Source organism: Orcinus orca, chromosome 8, assembly GCF_937001465.1.
Source record: "Orcinus orca chromosome 8, mOrcOrc1.1, whole genome shotgun sequence".
Classification (NCBI taxonomy): domain Eukaryota; kingdom Metazoa; phylum Chordata; class Mammalia; order Artiodactyla; family Delphinidae; genus Orcinus; species Orcinus orca.
In genome coordinates, this window is record NC_064566.1 from 77,824,001 (window position 1) to 77,839,975 (window position 15,975).

At 37.6% G+C, this 15,975-nt stretch overlaps 1 protein-coding gene across 1 annotated transcript in view; it reads right to left on the bottom strand.

Moving 5' to 3' along the window:
• Positions 1 to 479: 479 nt before the first annotated feature.
• Positions 480 to 15,975, bottom strand: part of TMEM123 (transmembrane protein 123) — a 72,994-nt gene continuing 57,498 nt past the window's right edge. The window contains exons 3-5 of the mRNA XM_012538089.2: positions 6,950 to 7,366; positions 5,636 to 5,789; positions 480 to 3,070 (exon numbers count right to left, since the gene is read on the bottom strand). Of these exons, the coding sequence (XP_012393543.1) occupies positions 3,046 to 3,070; positions 5,636 to 5,789; positions 6,950 to 7,366 (596 nt within the window). The 3' untranslated portion in view covers positions 480 to 3,045. The remainder of the gene's footprint in view (positions 3,071 to 5,635; positions 5,790 to 6,949; positions 7,367 to 15,975) is intronic.

Here is a 15,975-nt window from a genome sequence, read left to right on the forward strand (position 1 = left end):
AGTGCAGGCTCAGTAGTTGTGACACACGGGCTTAGTTGTTCCACCGGCATGTGGGATCTTCCCGGACCAGAGCATGAACCTGTGTCCCCTGTGTTGGCAGGCGGATTCTTAACCACTGTGCCACCAGGGAAGTCCTGAATATACCTGTTTTAAAAGTTCTACCCAGAAGAACAAATAAGAGGCTTCAAATGAAAATCCTTTGAGCAGTGCCTCTCATACTCTGGTGTTCATCAGAATAACCTAATAGGATTGCTAAAACACTGCTGGGCTCCACCCCAGAGTTTGTGATTCAGTAGGTTTGGGATGGGACTCAAGAATTTGCACTTTTAACAAGTTTCCAGGTGATGTTCCTGCTGCTGCTGAACCAGGCAACCACACTTACAGTGTCAGATTAGCCCCCACGATCTGCCTTTTTACTTTGGGCATTTTCTATTTGTTAATTTCTCTTGAGTTTGATAAAATGAAGCAAAACCATGTACTACTCTTAACAAAATTTTATTCTAAAAATAGATCTCAGTAACAATGAAATGCCAAAAGTTGGTCATTGTAATAAAAAGAAAAAAGTAACAGAAATTTGCTTTACATTTTTTTCTGAAAAATACAAAATTATCACTGTAATATACTGCCAGCTCTCATTATCTGTATTTGAATTATTCGTTCTATGGATTATCCAAGGAAATTTTAAAATCATAGGTTGAATTCTACCTAATATTTAGACATACATCTGAATTGCTTTTATCTTCAAGTAAATACATTATCAAAGAATGCAAATAAAACTGAACATTTGCTGAAGTAAACATAATAAGGAAGATAAATTTACGCTTAGGAAATGTGCTCCAAAGGGAAATACTGGTTTATATAGCTGTTTCCCTCAATTTCTGCAGATAACCAAAAAACAAAAACAAAACAACAAAGCAAAAACCCCCAACACCTGATTGCATTGAAGTACTGATATTTGAAAGTAACAAATTATACAACTTATATACAGAAAAAAGACATAACTAAAATATTTCGAACCTAAAGCACAGGAAACTTTAAAGGCAAATAATGACATTTAGTACTTAAAAAGTGGTTTCATATTTTTCAAAGTGCTAAGAAACAAGTATTCAAGAAAAGTTCAGTCCTGTCTACAAAGTTCTGACTGACTTAAAGTACTGAAATATCAAGAATGCAGGAGACAAATCAAATTTAGAAAGCCCCCATTACTATAAAACGTATCTTTAGTATATTTTGCAAAGAAATGAAGCAGTGTTTAAAAGACCAGTTATGGTTAAGTTAGTAACATACAACTTATCAGCCCACATCTCTTTTTTCAAACTAATGCAAACACATGTGTTTCATAATATTTCTTCCACATTCCATGTGTCACATCCATCCATCCTGTCATATCCATATTCTGGATAATTTTTATTATTCATTTTCATCACATCAATTGGCCATAATACACAGTGAGTAGAAATGATCCTTTTATATCAGATTTCTTGATTCTCTGCAAACCAAAAGCTGATCACAAAAGTTACATTTAATTCCTATTAAATGTATGTACATATTTTTTAGGACTTCTTAGCTCATTTTTGGACTGTCAGACATTGGTGTGATTTACTGTGACCATCTAAGATAGAAGAAACAATATCTTAGTACACAGTATGACTAAATACCTCTTTTGTCAAAACTTGACCCTGAGTTTTGAGTGCTGGAATATAAACTGTAAAGCTGAAAACACTCCAAAATATGCTGGCTGATAATGGTGTCCCTCAATATTGCGTGCTTCCTCTCCATTAACATGGTACATCTGAACGTGCCTCCCCTCGTCAGCACGGGAGGAAGAGGACCCAAATAAGGAAGCAGGAACTTTTCTGTCTTAAATACTCCGCAGGAATTTATTCCAAAGTACACTGGTGTCTTAGTATAAAAATGCTGTTTCCCCAAATCTTTGAGTAACATTGACAGTGCACAAAAATGCGGCATTCTCATCCTATAGGTTTAGTAGCCTGAGGGGAGCCCCACAATCCCTGGCCTGATAAACAGCATTCATCTATCGTTTGGACTAAAGAGAGTTCTAAATGTTGCTTTGGAAATCATATAAGAGTCTCTTTTTTTAAGGCTAGGTGTGTTTACATTACGTTAACCATTTCTAGATATTGAAAGCAGGTCTACATCTGTTAAAAATGTTCACTAAATATAAAATTAACAGCTGAACATGAAGTAAAGCAATTTCCAGTGGTGACAGTATTCTCACAGTAGCAAATAATCTAACTTATTATTTAACACTAATAACTAAGTCTTTAAAACATTATTATGTTAAACATTGCAATTTACTGAAATTACAGAGGAAAAAAAAGGCAATTACATCAACTGCCATTGAAAGCGCCAAAGAAGTTATTAAAAATACAGGCTCTCCAATGGCTCTCTAACAGGGATAAGCCCACATATTGTTCCTAGTTTTATTTGACTTTTTTTTTTGGTGGGGGAGGGCATGCATTTTGTTTTTAAACCAAATAACTAAGCTTTAAACATATGAAATATGGATGCTTTCTGAAGAGACACTTCAACTAAAATTATGCTTAAGACTTGGCTTATTCATATAATTTCTGCTATGTGGCAATGGTAATTAGGATATATCCAGCTCTTAACAGCACTGAGGTTCTTTGTGTGACCAACAAAGACATCAAAATCCTGAGTGCTGAGACAAGCTCCTTATTTGTATGAACACATGGCATCATACCCTTCACTGATGATGTTTTCCAATTACTGGCCCTATGTGACCAATGACACAAAAAAATGGGACAAGACTTGTCTTACTATATATTTTCTAACCATTGCATTAACTGTATGCTACATATGTTCATTAAAAAACCCAAATCAAACCCTTTTTACCTTTAGCAATCATGAGGAATCTTTACATATTTATATAATACATTGTATATTATATTCATGGCCTGTTTATGCTATTTTCAAGAAGAGAATACTGTTCTAAAGTAATAATAAATCAAAATTAATTGATAGGGTTGTATCAATCTTCTTTCCATTGATCCTTGGAGTCCCTTAAATGATGGCATCATGTTCATCGCTGTAATACATCAAAAGTTAAAGTTACTTTATGTTTTGTATTTGTATCAAACTACTTATAGTTCATAATTTTAAGTAATAAATAAATTTCAGAATCAAAACTGTCATTGCTTTGTGTAAAGTTTCTTAAGAAAAAGTACCTGGTATACTGTATTGGTTAAGGATTCAAGCAGTGTATTCAGGTTGCGAAATGGACCTATGCTCAAATCTCTGCAGTGCCTGTGTGACTTTTCATCAATTAGCTATTATAACCCTCTTTAAAAAAGAAAACAACCAAAACAGCGATCATTTCTTGAGCATCTTCTATGTTCCAGGTGTTACGCTACAGACTTTACAACCATATCTCATTTAATCATCACAGTACCCCTAAGCAGAGAGAGGGCACTTAAAAAAAAAAAAAAATATATATATATATATATATATATAATGTTATTTATTTATTTAATCAATCAATTCCATTTCGCAGAAGATCAGAAGCTAAGCAAGCATGTGAACTCTCGTCTTGACCACTGTACACTGTACTACATCATTTATATAAACGTGGGTAGGCACCCTGCTAGTCAACAGTAGAACCAAAATCAGAATTAAGTCTGTCTGCCCCAAACCCCATCTCTTACCACTTCACTCCACTGTCTCTCCAGGCAACTCTAAGAAACACAGGAGTTAACACTATAATCAGTGTTTTAATCAGTGTTATTATCCAATAAATGAAAACTAGAAATGCTAATAATTACTAGGTATAGAAGGTCTCAGGTTCCTTAATGGGACAAATATTAAGTCCTTACTTATGGAATGTCATTATTTATAACTTCAAAGAAACTACTGGCTTTAAAATGCACTCTTTAAAAAATGTAGCACTAAGAAAAACATGGCCTATTAAACTACAACACAATGCTTTCTCATCCCATAGACTGTAAGATACATCCATCTCAGAGGTGTTAAAATGTGGAAATACACAAAAACAAAAATGTGTACTTAGACTCAACTAAATATGGTGTTTTCACCATCTACTGGTTCTGATATGAATAAGACTCCTGTTAGAGCCACACTGCCTTCCTTACATGCCACACAGCTCTGTCCTTACAGTTATGGGGATTCTGGACTCTGATGTCCTCCACAGGGCATGCAGCATTATGTGGTCATGTATACGTGAGGAAAAAGTCCATAAAGCTAAAATTATATACTTTGTAGTTAAGGCACTTTAAAATGAAAACAACACATTTAAATTTAATTCCTTCAATATTTTATAGCCTCAAGTATATCAATAAATATTGATATTATAAAAAAGGAGTTGCATTAAATTTACTATAATCAAAATGTGCCTTCTGTTTAACTGGTGAAATTTACCAAGAAAACAGATGATAAGTATTTCTAGAAACACAGTGGTTTTAAAAAATATTTCAAATTTTAAAGCATTTTTAGAGTCAACTCTGTTTAGTCAGTTTCCTTCATGTATTTTTTTCTTTTATGGGTTGATCTAAAAGAGAAAAGAATGAATGTTTCTGAATGTGCTTTTAATCTGACAAAACACCACCTTGATGCGCTTTTAAAGTAAGTTCCATATGATGGATACTGTATGTGGAAGGTAACTTCTAATTTAAATATACTTTTTTTAAAGTCTGGTTTTCTTAGTTCAATGAAAAATTTGAGACATATTTTCATACTCTATTCTCCTCCTAAAAATTCATAATGTACATCAACATATCAAAGGCTTACAGTATTCTTATAGTAAAGTAACCTATTCTATTTTACTTTGCTCAATTAGTAGTTCCCAAGTGTTTCTGACATGGAAACCCTGTGTGAGACACATATGCATGTGACAACTTAAACAAATCTTGGATAATGGTCATCTATTCTATTTATTTTATACATACATTAACAATCAAAAGAATGGATTTGCTCTTGTACATATAAGGCTCAAAAGAAAAAACCGAAAGGACTTTGTTGGAATAACAAAAATTGGGAGATTATACCTCCAAAAACCATCAGATCTTTAGAATGACATAGTTTGTTGTTGGGGACTTGTTGATAACGCTCACCTGAAAAGACAGTTTTGCTACAGATTAACTGATAATGTATATTATACTAACAACTCAGTATCAGGGAAAATGAGGCTGTCAGAAGAATTTCTTTATTTTCTTTGTCACAGAAAGCAAAAATCACGTTTTTATCAAGGATGTTATTTTAGTATGTCTTGTGTTTGTCAGTAACACTAGGTCAACAGCCTCAGGAGACCTGATAATGGTATTTCTTGCAATTAGAGGTATAAGCAAGTGAAAAGGACTAGCTAAACTTGGGTCTCTGGTAAAAAAAAAAAAAAAAAGTATGACACTAATAAAATACAATCATTTTTATAGGTATATCCATTTGCATTTGCAAATAATTATAATCACAAGCTTGCACACAAACAATTTGCTTTGGGCATAGAGGATTAATGGGAATATAACTCATAAATCTATAAATTATTAATCCCTGAGATGAACACTCGCTCTACTCTGATATTTTGTCATGATATTTAAATACAGAATTAATAATAATAAAAAAGTCCTGGCCAATCAAAACTTACATGGTTCTATACCGAATGCCTCTTCTTGAATAATACATTTTGCATCCAATGTAAAGAAAAGATAAAACTCCCAGTGTTAATACAATACCACCAACAAAGCTGCCAGTATCAAATTTTGATCCTTTATTTTCCTTAGAAATAATAGTTGCTGTGACTAGAAGAAAACAAAAGGAAACAAAAAAATAAGGCTTTAGTGCTTTTTAAACATATTGTAATAAGCTAAAACATTCTGAATTTCTATGTAAGAATGCTGATCTGGGGACAAGGGGGAATCATAAGCACATCAAGGTGCTCTCCAGATGATTCTGTGTCTAGTGACTGCCTGGTTCTAGTTTTCTTCACTTGATCCAACACATCCCTTAAATCCCCAGTGCCTACAACCCCAAGATCTTTAGGTGAGACTGGGCTTGGATGGTCTACCAAAACCTCAGAGGCAGCAAGATTTGGTTAATTCTTTTATGAATTTTCTTAAGAGTTCATGCCTTAAACAAAACAGGTCTGGGTAACAGCTGAAATCTTGAAACTGGATCCAATTTGAGTAAATGTTTCTAATTGAAATTTCTCCTTTTGAATAAATTGGGAATTTTAACTATTTTAATTTTATGGAGTCAAGAGCCCCTGAGACATTAAAGTTGATTTCAATACATAAATTGTAGTAATAAAAAAATAAACTATTTGGAATAGAAGTATATAAAAACACACAAAAGAAACCATGAAGTCTGCTATTTGTTATGATAAATGTAATCATTAGCTTTTAAACAGAACTTCAACTTTGGATAACTTAAAAGAGAATCTTAAGGTTTTTGAATTCATGGTTTCACAGGCATTATATTTTAAACAAATGCAAAAAAATAAAGAGTGCTGAGACTAATACTACATATGTGACTATATATAATACCATTAAAAAATATTTTTATGGCACAAATTAAAAACAAAGTTCTCCATGATTTAGGTTTAGAAATCATGGAGACTGAGCCTGCCTAATTCCTTTCTAGAATGAGGTTCAAAGAGTTAAAGGTATGACAAGTTTTCAAACCATGCAAAATAAAATCCCATGTTAGGATAAATTATTTATTTACGGATGGATCTCATACAGTCATGATTTGGCATGGTTAAGTTGGAAGCTAATTTTTTTAAAGGGACAAGATAGTTACTAAGTCAACTGACTCTTCCTGATCTCTACAACTAATTTATTTAGGAAATGAGAAATAATTGTCTAAATTTCTACATTTTTACAGAATGGAATGATGTAAATGTGGCATTTTAACAACTATTTTTTCAGCATAGGAAAAATAGGTCCATTTTTATACATACTTGTTACTGATGAAGAAACAGACGTCACCGAACTATTGTGGGTTGTGGTCATTGTGGATGTTGATATCTGGGATATATTTTGTGAAACACTTGTGATTTTGAGTGTAGACCTTAAGGTGGTGGAAGTCATATTTGTTGAGACCTCTGGTGTTATCATTTTAGATGTTGCTATGCGTTTTGAGGTGGTGGCTGTCCCGTTATTTGAGACTGAAGCAACTAGAATTGTTGATGGTTTTGCTGTTTTCAAGGTAGTGGCGGTCCCGTTATTTGAGACTGAGGCAGCTGCAGTTGTTGATGGTTTTGCTATGGGTTTTGAGGTGGTAGCTATCATCTTTGAGACTGGGGAAACTGGAGTTTTTGATGGTTTCACATTGAAGTTGGAAGATTCACTTGTATGGCTGAAAAGTACCTGTGGGGCTGCAAGAATATGAAGAAACATTAAAGCCAGAGCTATGACGTAGATAATTAACTCCCACTTCACTGACTTTTGTGGTCATACATAAAGAAAAAGGTCTAACAAACACAGCATCATGAAAGATACTTAGCTTATTAATACTTTGCACTACACAGCAAGAAGCCATAAAACGTATAGTAAAATATTCAACAGGAACCAAGCCTGGATTTACGTAAAGTAAGAAATTTTTGTGAACGTATGGGAAAAAAAGAAACAACCCAGAAGACTGAGTTCTTTCGATACAGGGACAGTGTCTTAACCATCTCTGTGTCTGAATATTCCATGCTTCATGTCACAAATATTAGTTGAATGGATTATGAAACCAATGGATATAAAAAGGGTTTTTAAAGTTTAAGGTTTCTCTGCCACATTCTTCCAAAAAGCTTTGAGGACAAACAGTAGCTGCATGCTTCTAACCCCCCAGTAGGATGTGAGCATGAGCGAGATACTCTTCCTAAGAGTAAAACCAGCTTCCCATGGTGCATTAGGAAGTGAAACAACATCACAGAACGTGGCTAGTTGGAAATCTCACACTCGTGATAATTTTCTGTCATTGGGAAGGTATTTCTAAAATTATTTCTGAAACCTTTAAAAATGCAAAAGCCGGGCTTCCCTGGTGGCGCAGTGGTTGAGAGTCCGCCTGCCGATGCAGGGGACACGGGTTCGTGCCCCGGTCCGGGAGGATCCCACATGCCGCGGAGCGGCTGTGCCCGTGAGCCATGGCCACTGAGCCTGCGCATCCGGAGCCTGTTGCTCCGCAACGGCAGAGGCCACAACAGTGAGAGGCCCGCGCACCGCAAAAAAAAAAAAAGCAAAAGCCAATTTTGTAAAGGAGAATCATTGGTGTTAATTTAAAATAAACAATTGGAAATAAATAAATAAGCGCTATGACCAAAAATAAATACTAAATATCTATATATGTACAAAATGCCCTATGACCAAAAGCAAACCTTTCTGTCTTAACAATATTCTTTCATACTCTATCTTCATTGTAACATCACAACCTAACTGATATTTACAACTAAAGATACTTTAGTTATTATAATTTAGTATATACTATTTAAGGAATGAAAAATCTCTTTGCCCTATTAATAGGATGTAATTTATTTCTGTGTTTGTTTCCTAGTCTCAAAGTTTACTTGCAGGTTTAGTGGTTTGTTATGTTGCCTATATACTCCCATTTTACTCTTTATGGCCAAGAACTAAAGTGGAAAGAATTACCCACCGGGCTTGCCTTCTCCTTTCCCCCAGTGACAGCAGCACAAGGCCTTCAGGTTCTCTGTACCACTGCTGCTGTCACATACCAAAAGTGATTACTTCATGCATTATCACCCTTTCACAATTATTCTGGACTTTTTTTTTCTTTTTTTTTTTCTTTTTTTGCGGTATGCAGGCCTCTCTCACTGTTGTGGCCTCTCCCGTGCGGAGCACAGGCTCCAGACGCGCAGGCTCAGCGGCCATGGCTCACGGGCCCAGCTGCTCCGCGGCATGTGGGATCTTCCCGGACCGGGGCATGAACCCGCATCCCCTGCCTTGGCAGGCAGACTCTCAACCACTGCGCCACCAGGGACGCCCCTATTCTGGACTTTTTATTCAAAGAATTCAAATATTTATTTTCAATTTTACAGGCTGGTTTTAATAGTGCTTATCTGCCCATCTGCTTTTACTCTTTAAATTCCTATCACATTTTGTGAACTTTGGGTCTTTACTGTGTGATCTCTTCCACTGAGTATTACCTAATTTTTAAAAAAAGACCAAAGGAATCAGTACTTTTGTATTATATAGGTGAATAAATCATAATTATTCAAGTAGCATGCTATGAACTTGGACTAATCTTTTATTATTCAATTCTGAATGCTCTATAAACATATAATTTAGCGTTGAAATAATCACCTATTATTTTAATGTAGAGAATGAATTCTATTATAATGAAATTAAATACAGCAAAGAACCATCATTTATATAATATCTTTAGAACAGAATGATCTTTGCAGAGTAAAACAATGAACACAATTCTGCTTTTGGATTCCACACACACACACAGCCTACTCTCTTCTCCCTGCCATAATAAGATATTCTTCAGAGATACTGTATGAAGTAACATGGGCAAAAACAGGGAGCTGTAACAGGTTAGTTCTTCACTAAGAAAATCCAAATGTGTTACAGAAACCACTAAGCAGCTAAAATTTTCTATAAATTGACAAAACAGGCCAATAATTTTTATGTTAAGGTGTATTTCACGATGTTTAAATGGGATAACTGCAATGCAAGGATGCTCTCTTCAAGGTCAGAACTCACATTCCATGACTCAACCCCCTTGTCTGTAATATAAGTAAACGGTCATTTGTGCTCCTCTGCAAAAGAGAACATCCCACCACGGACATCTGGGTGTCTTTCTTCTCCCTTAACTGTTCAGCTACTGACCAGTGCCCTCCAGGGCGTGGTTCAGTGAGTACCTGCAGAGATGTCAGAAGAACAGAGCATCCATGCAGGGCTTGGAAAGGGTTTAGCCCTATCTGACTTTGCTGTTTTAGCCAGTCTCCCCCTGCCTCTGAGAAGCAGAAGTTGTAAAGGCGTGGAGGGTGGGTGACATGAGTGAAGGTGGTCAAAAGGTACAAACTTCTAGTTATAAAATAAATAAGTCATGGGGAGGTAATGTACAGCACATGGTGACTACAGTTAATACTACTATATTGTATATTTGAAAGTTTTTAAGAGAATAGATCTTGAAAGTTCTCATCGCAAGAAATAAAATTTTGCAACTAAATATGATGAAATAGGTGTTCTATGTTATATACATTATTATATATTATGATAGATGTTACTTATTGTGATCATTTTGCAATATATAAATCATTATGTTGTACACCTAAAACTAATATAATGTTATACGTCAATTATATCTCAATCAAAAACAGTACAGAAACATCAAATCAAAACAAAACAAGTTATAAAGGCCCAAAGAGGGTACGTTACTGGAGAGTGTCAAGTGTGCTCTGTGTCCACCGCCACCTCTGCCCACGGAGGAAAAGAGGAGAACGCAGCCCCTCGCCTCAAACTAAGCCGAGGGAGTCACCTGAAGAGCAGGCCCAGTATCTCCTGGACCTGAAGCGACAAAGACTAAGATTTGACTCAAGCCTGAAAAGTAACTCTAAAGGCGAGAGGCTATGGCTGAGCTGTCTCTACCTGTCAGCAGAGTTTAAAAGGCTGCGCTGGGAGTAGACTCTTATTTCCACTGACAGCAAAGGTGCGTGTTTCCCAAGAACCAAACCAGGCCCCGAGAAACACAGCCAGCATGGGGCTGCCTTAAAAGATAGCCTCCCCAGAGAGTTCTGCGCAGAGGGATGAAGATAACCAGCAGAGAAGTGGAACACCGAAAGCTAGGGGCCAAGGGTGTGTAGTGAGGGGGTCAGCTGGAGGGGAGGCCCTACTGCATCAGGGGAGCTGAAGGGGGAAGCCCCAGCTGTAGGGTCTCCCCGGAATCTACCAAAGAGAACCACATCCGCCACCTAGGGGGCACCTTCGTCAGATGAGAACATCCCAGCTGGCTTTTCCCCTTAAGCCCCTTTAGGCCTGATCCTGGAAGGGTAAAAACCAGGAGAAGTGAGGGGGAGAAAGGCAGAGCAAGGAAGGAAGCCGACAGCGTCAAATTCCCCACTGTCGGTTCCAAACGTGAAGCAGGCCCAGGCTGGCAGAGGGAGAAATTCCAATCATTGTAGACTTTTATTTATTTTGGTATTATTCTGAAAACGAGAGACACCTTACTAAATACAACTGATTCAATAAACTGGACCTACGTACTATGGATAACACCTCAGCTAATGTAAGTGGAGCTGCGGGAAGGGGTGTATGTGGCACACAGTTGTTAACACTTATTTAGTGTTATGTGTCCCCCTAAAATTCATATGTTGAAGCCCTAACCCCCAGTAGTTTAGGATGTGACCTTTTTTGGAGACAGGGTCTTTCCAGAGGATTATAATGAAGTTAAAATGAGATTATGAAGATGAGCCTTAAATACCTGGTGTCCTTATAAAATGGGAAATTTGGAGGTAGACAGACATACGGGAGGAACACCACGTGAAGATGAAGGCACAGATCACGGTGATGCTTCCAACAGGCCAAGGAAAGCCAAAGATTGCCAGCAAAACACCAGAAATGAGGCGAAAGGCACAGGAAAGATCCTCTCTCAGGGGGCAGCAACCCTGTCGACAATCTGACGATACATCTCTGCTGTTTACACTACCTAGTTAGTGGTCCTTTGTGTGGCAGCCCTAGCAAACTAATGCACTCAGGACCACAGTCCTTTCACTGCTAACAAAACGTGTCTTCAGGCAGCTGTGCCACAGCACTCGCCAGTGGCTGTGCTGAGCTTGTTCCTTTCACAGATCCTTGCAGCTAATCACTGTGAGATGAATTAAGTCATTCGGTACTTGTCAAACTACTCTCAAAACTTCTTAAATGAAACCTAAGATCACCTATAGATTTCAGAGCTATAAAAATTTCTTGACCCTAATTCTTGGTTTCAACTAACATAATCACAGGAAAACAAAGTGAAGGGCTGTAGTAAGAGCACCCATGCACCCTCCGTCCCAGCAACTGCCATGTTCAGGCGCAAAAGGGACAAGACAGAGAAAGTACAAATGGGGATGAGTTGATGTTTTGTCACTGCTGAAAAAATACTCAAGACAGTCCAATCAGCACTCCGTTCCTGTTCTGTAATAAGAGAACTATCCCTGGAGCACAATTTTTCTATGACAGAATTCGTACTTCCATGTACTGAGCTCTTCTCTTTACCAAGTGCTAGTGATATTTTTCAGGCATGGTGGGAACGAGCTCAAGCTCTGGATCAGCTCAGCCACTTACTTGCTGGGTTACCTTAGACAAGTTACTTAACCTCTCTGAGATTCAGTCTCCTTCCTCATCTATAAAAAGGGATATCACAGGGGTTTGGGAGAAATAACTGACATAATTTGTATTGAGCACTTAGCACAGTGCCTCCTACGGAGGACCTGCTCAATGAATGGTTACTCTGTATCTCAGCATTTGTTTTACAGAATATACCTCTCCTACGGAGCTGCACTACACAGTTCCCTTATAGGAGGCTGAGTAGTAGTCAGTCAGATCTACTTCCATGATTATCACCACTGCCATTTGAATAACAGCACATCGAAGAGGATGCTCTTAAAGGTATTTTCAGTTCATTGATATAAATATCCAAGAAGAAAAAAGTGATGTTCCAGGCCTTTTTCTATTAACACGAGCCAGCCACCTTCTTATTACAGCAAGACCAAGGACACGATGAAGCAGCCTGTTTTTTCCTAGTACCAAGTAAAAGTACTCATCCTCTTCAAAGCCTGGATTTATTCCAAGAATCTTTGTATAACTATGTTGTGTTGAAATAACTTTCTTTACTCCTATAACCTTGAGCCCCAAACTATCTAAGTGCCATTTTTGTCCTTTAACCTAAATATTTCAAAGTTAAGAGTGACAATTTGTTTTCTTTGGGGTATCAGATACACACTTAAACCAGAGTTGAAAATTCACATTCATTTTTTTAAAAAATCTCAGTTATTTTAAAACGGGACAGTAGTAGTTTTTCATTTCCTATTATAGCTGTCAAAAATACAGAGCTATTTAAGATCATGGATCATAAATTTCTGGTGCCACAGAGTCATTTTGAGGGTTCTATGATTCTAAGTACAGACTGCAGCTAGTACTAGTCTTGTGTGTGTGTGTCTCTTGGAATATTTTTAAACACTGAGAACCTTGAGAACCTCTTTCCCATAGATTTCCACGGATGGGGGTGGGGATGGTTTCATGATGATTCAAGCACGTTTCATTTATTGTGCACTTTATTTCTATTACTACATTGTAATATATAATGAAATAATTATACAACTCACCATAATGCAGAATCTGTGGGAGCCCTGAGCTTGTTTTCATTTGCCACTCACTGATAGGGTTTTTTAAAATTTTATTTATTTTTTGGCTGCATTGGGTCCTCATTGCTGTGCGTGGGCTTTCTCTAGTTGCAGCAAGCGGGGGCTACTTTTCGTTGTGGTGTGCGGGCTTCTCATTGTGGTAGCCTCTCTTTGTTGCGGAGCACGGGCTCTAGGTGCGCGGGCTTCAGCAGTTGTGGTGCATGGGCTCAGTTGCTCCACGGCATGTGGGAACTTCCCAGACTAGGGATCAAACTCACGTCCCCTGCATTGGCAGGCAGATTCTTAACCACTGAACCACCAGGGAAGTCTGCTGATAAGGTTTTGATATGACTCTGCAAGCAAATGATTTATTATGATCTCTGTGCAGTCAAACCTCTCTGCTAATGATAATCTGTATCTGCAGCCACTCCCCAGCCAGATCATCAGGCATTAGAGTCTCATAAGGAGTGTACAACCTAGATCCCTCACGTGCACAGTTCACAGTAGGGTTCGAGCTCCTATGAGAATCGAATGCCACTGCTTACCTGACAGGAGGCGGAGCTCAGGTGATAATGCAAGCAATGGGGAGCGGCTGTAAATACAGATGAAGCTTCCGTCACTCGCCCGCCGCTCACCTCCTGCTGTGCAGCCCAGTTCCTAACAGGCCACAGACTGGTACTGGTCTGTGGCCTGGGGGTTGGGGACCCCTGCTATAGAGAATCTAAGTATCAGTGTAATCCCAGAAGTACTCATTATTTAGAAAGCAAAGGGGCCTTTCCTCATTGTACAAAGTCAGTAGATTCATTATGAAAATTCTCCTTGAATTCAAATTGCCTGAGGACCAAAAATCCACAGAACTGAAAAATATAGCTCAGAAAAACAATCTTAAAAAGTTATCTTTTAAAAAAATCAAGAAAAATCTAGATTTAAAACAATCTAAGAGAAAATTGGGCTTTAAAAAATATATCATCATAAAGAGCTGTCCATTTTCTGAAAATCAAATATATTTTCCTAAACTTCTAAATTCAAAAATTAAAATTCCAAAAAGGAAAAAAAACCTCTCTCTCTCTCTCTATATATATATGAACACAGAAAAATAACAACTGGGGTGTTTTAAATAAGTTATAGTACATCTGTAATAAATTCTGTTCCCACATTTTGTTACACTATCATCACTCTACCTAAATCTTTTAATATAAACTCTGGCAGGAGCTGAAAGAGGCATTTTCAGTCAAGGCAATTATCTGCCTTACGGACAGTGAGAACTAACAATTGTGACACAGTCCAGGTTTGTTTAAGGAAATTCATTCCGAAGGGCGATCCTGTGCATTCCCAGAGCTGTACAGAAAGCAGATGAGCAAGAGAGGGTCAGAAAAGAAACTTGGCTTTTCAAGGCAGTCAGAACCCAACTCAGCCAAGGCTGAGCTGGTCGGGGCTGTGTAGACAATATCCAGGCTTTGTTATGATATTGCCATAGGTCTTGCCCATTCTATTTCATTACCACAGACCCAGTCCACAATTTGTAACCCTAGCTAATTAAAAATAAATAAATAAATAAGGCAAGAATCACATTCACAAGGGCATCAGGCAAGCTGATATTATTTTTCCTCTGTTCCTGCTCCAAACCTTCCCAGCCTCTCATCCTGGCAATCTTCACTCTCCACAGAATAGAATTCACTCTATCTGCTATTCTTCCCCAACACATTCCAGTCAGCCTGGCTTCTCACTCCTCCCAGCACTGAGTATTATTGGGCTGGCCAAAAATTCATTCAGGTTTTCCCCTAAGACGTCACAGAAAAACTGGAATGAACTTTTTGGCCAACCCAATACCTACTCAGTGCCAAGAACAATGCTAGGAGGCTCTGCAGAAACAAGAAAGATGCAATCCTTCTCAGGTACTCCTTTATTTTTAACTTTATTTTATTATTTATCTCCGTATTTTGCATTTTTCTGGACTCTTAATTGTATTATCTTACATTTTAAATGGAATTAGTTGGTTATTAATTGCAAGAACTACATCTTGCATTTTCATTTTACTCTACATAAGTGCCAGGCACAGTTTTGGAAGAACTCGATCACTTCTAGCATGTGCTCCACACTATGCAAGGAGGGAAGGCCAAAAGCTATCTCTTCACCATGATGACAAGGCCATGGTCTCCTCTGCTTCCTAATCTTCTGCTACTCTTTTCTGCTCCAGCAGATTTACTCAGCTTTCCCTATGCAGTTTATTTATTTCTGTTGCTTTGTTATATTACTTCCTCTGCCTGGGATGCTTCCCACCCATTCTTTACTTGGTGAAACCCTATTACTGCTCCTGGCCCAGCCCAGAAATTACACTGAAGTTATATTAAATGTACAAAACAGGCCACATAAAAGACAAAGATTATCAACTGGATAGCAAAACTATGAACTGTTCATAAGCAATATATCTTAAAACTAAGATTCCAAAAAGCTGAAAGGTATTGAAAGTGAAGGTATAGGAAAGAAATATACTATACAATTACTAATCATAGAAAAGGTGATGAGTGGTACTGGTTCATGACGGTGACATGGGAAGATCCTAAACTCACCTCTTCCCATAGACACACTGAATCTACAGCCAATTACACAACAATTTCCTCTGGGAAAAAAGACACCCCAAAACTGGCTGA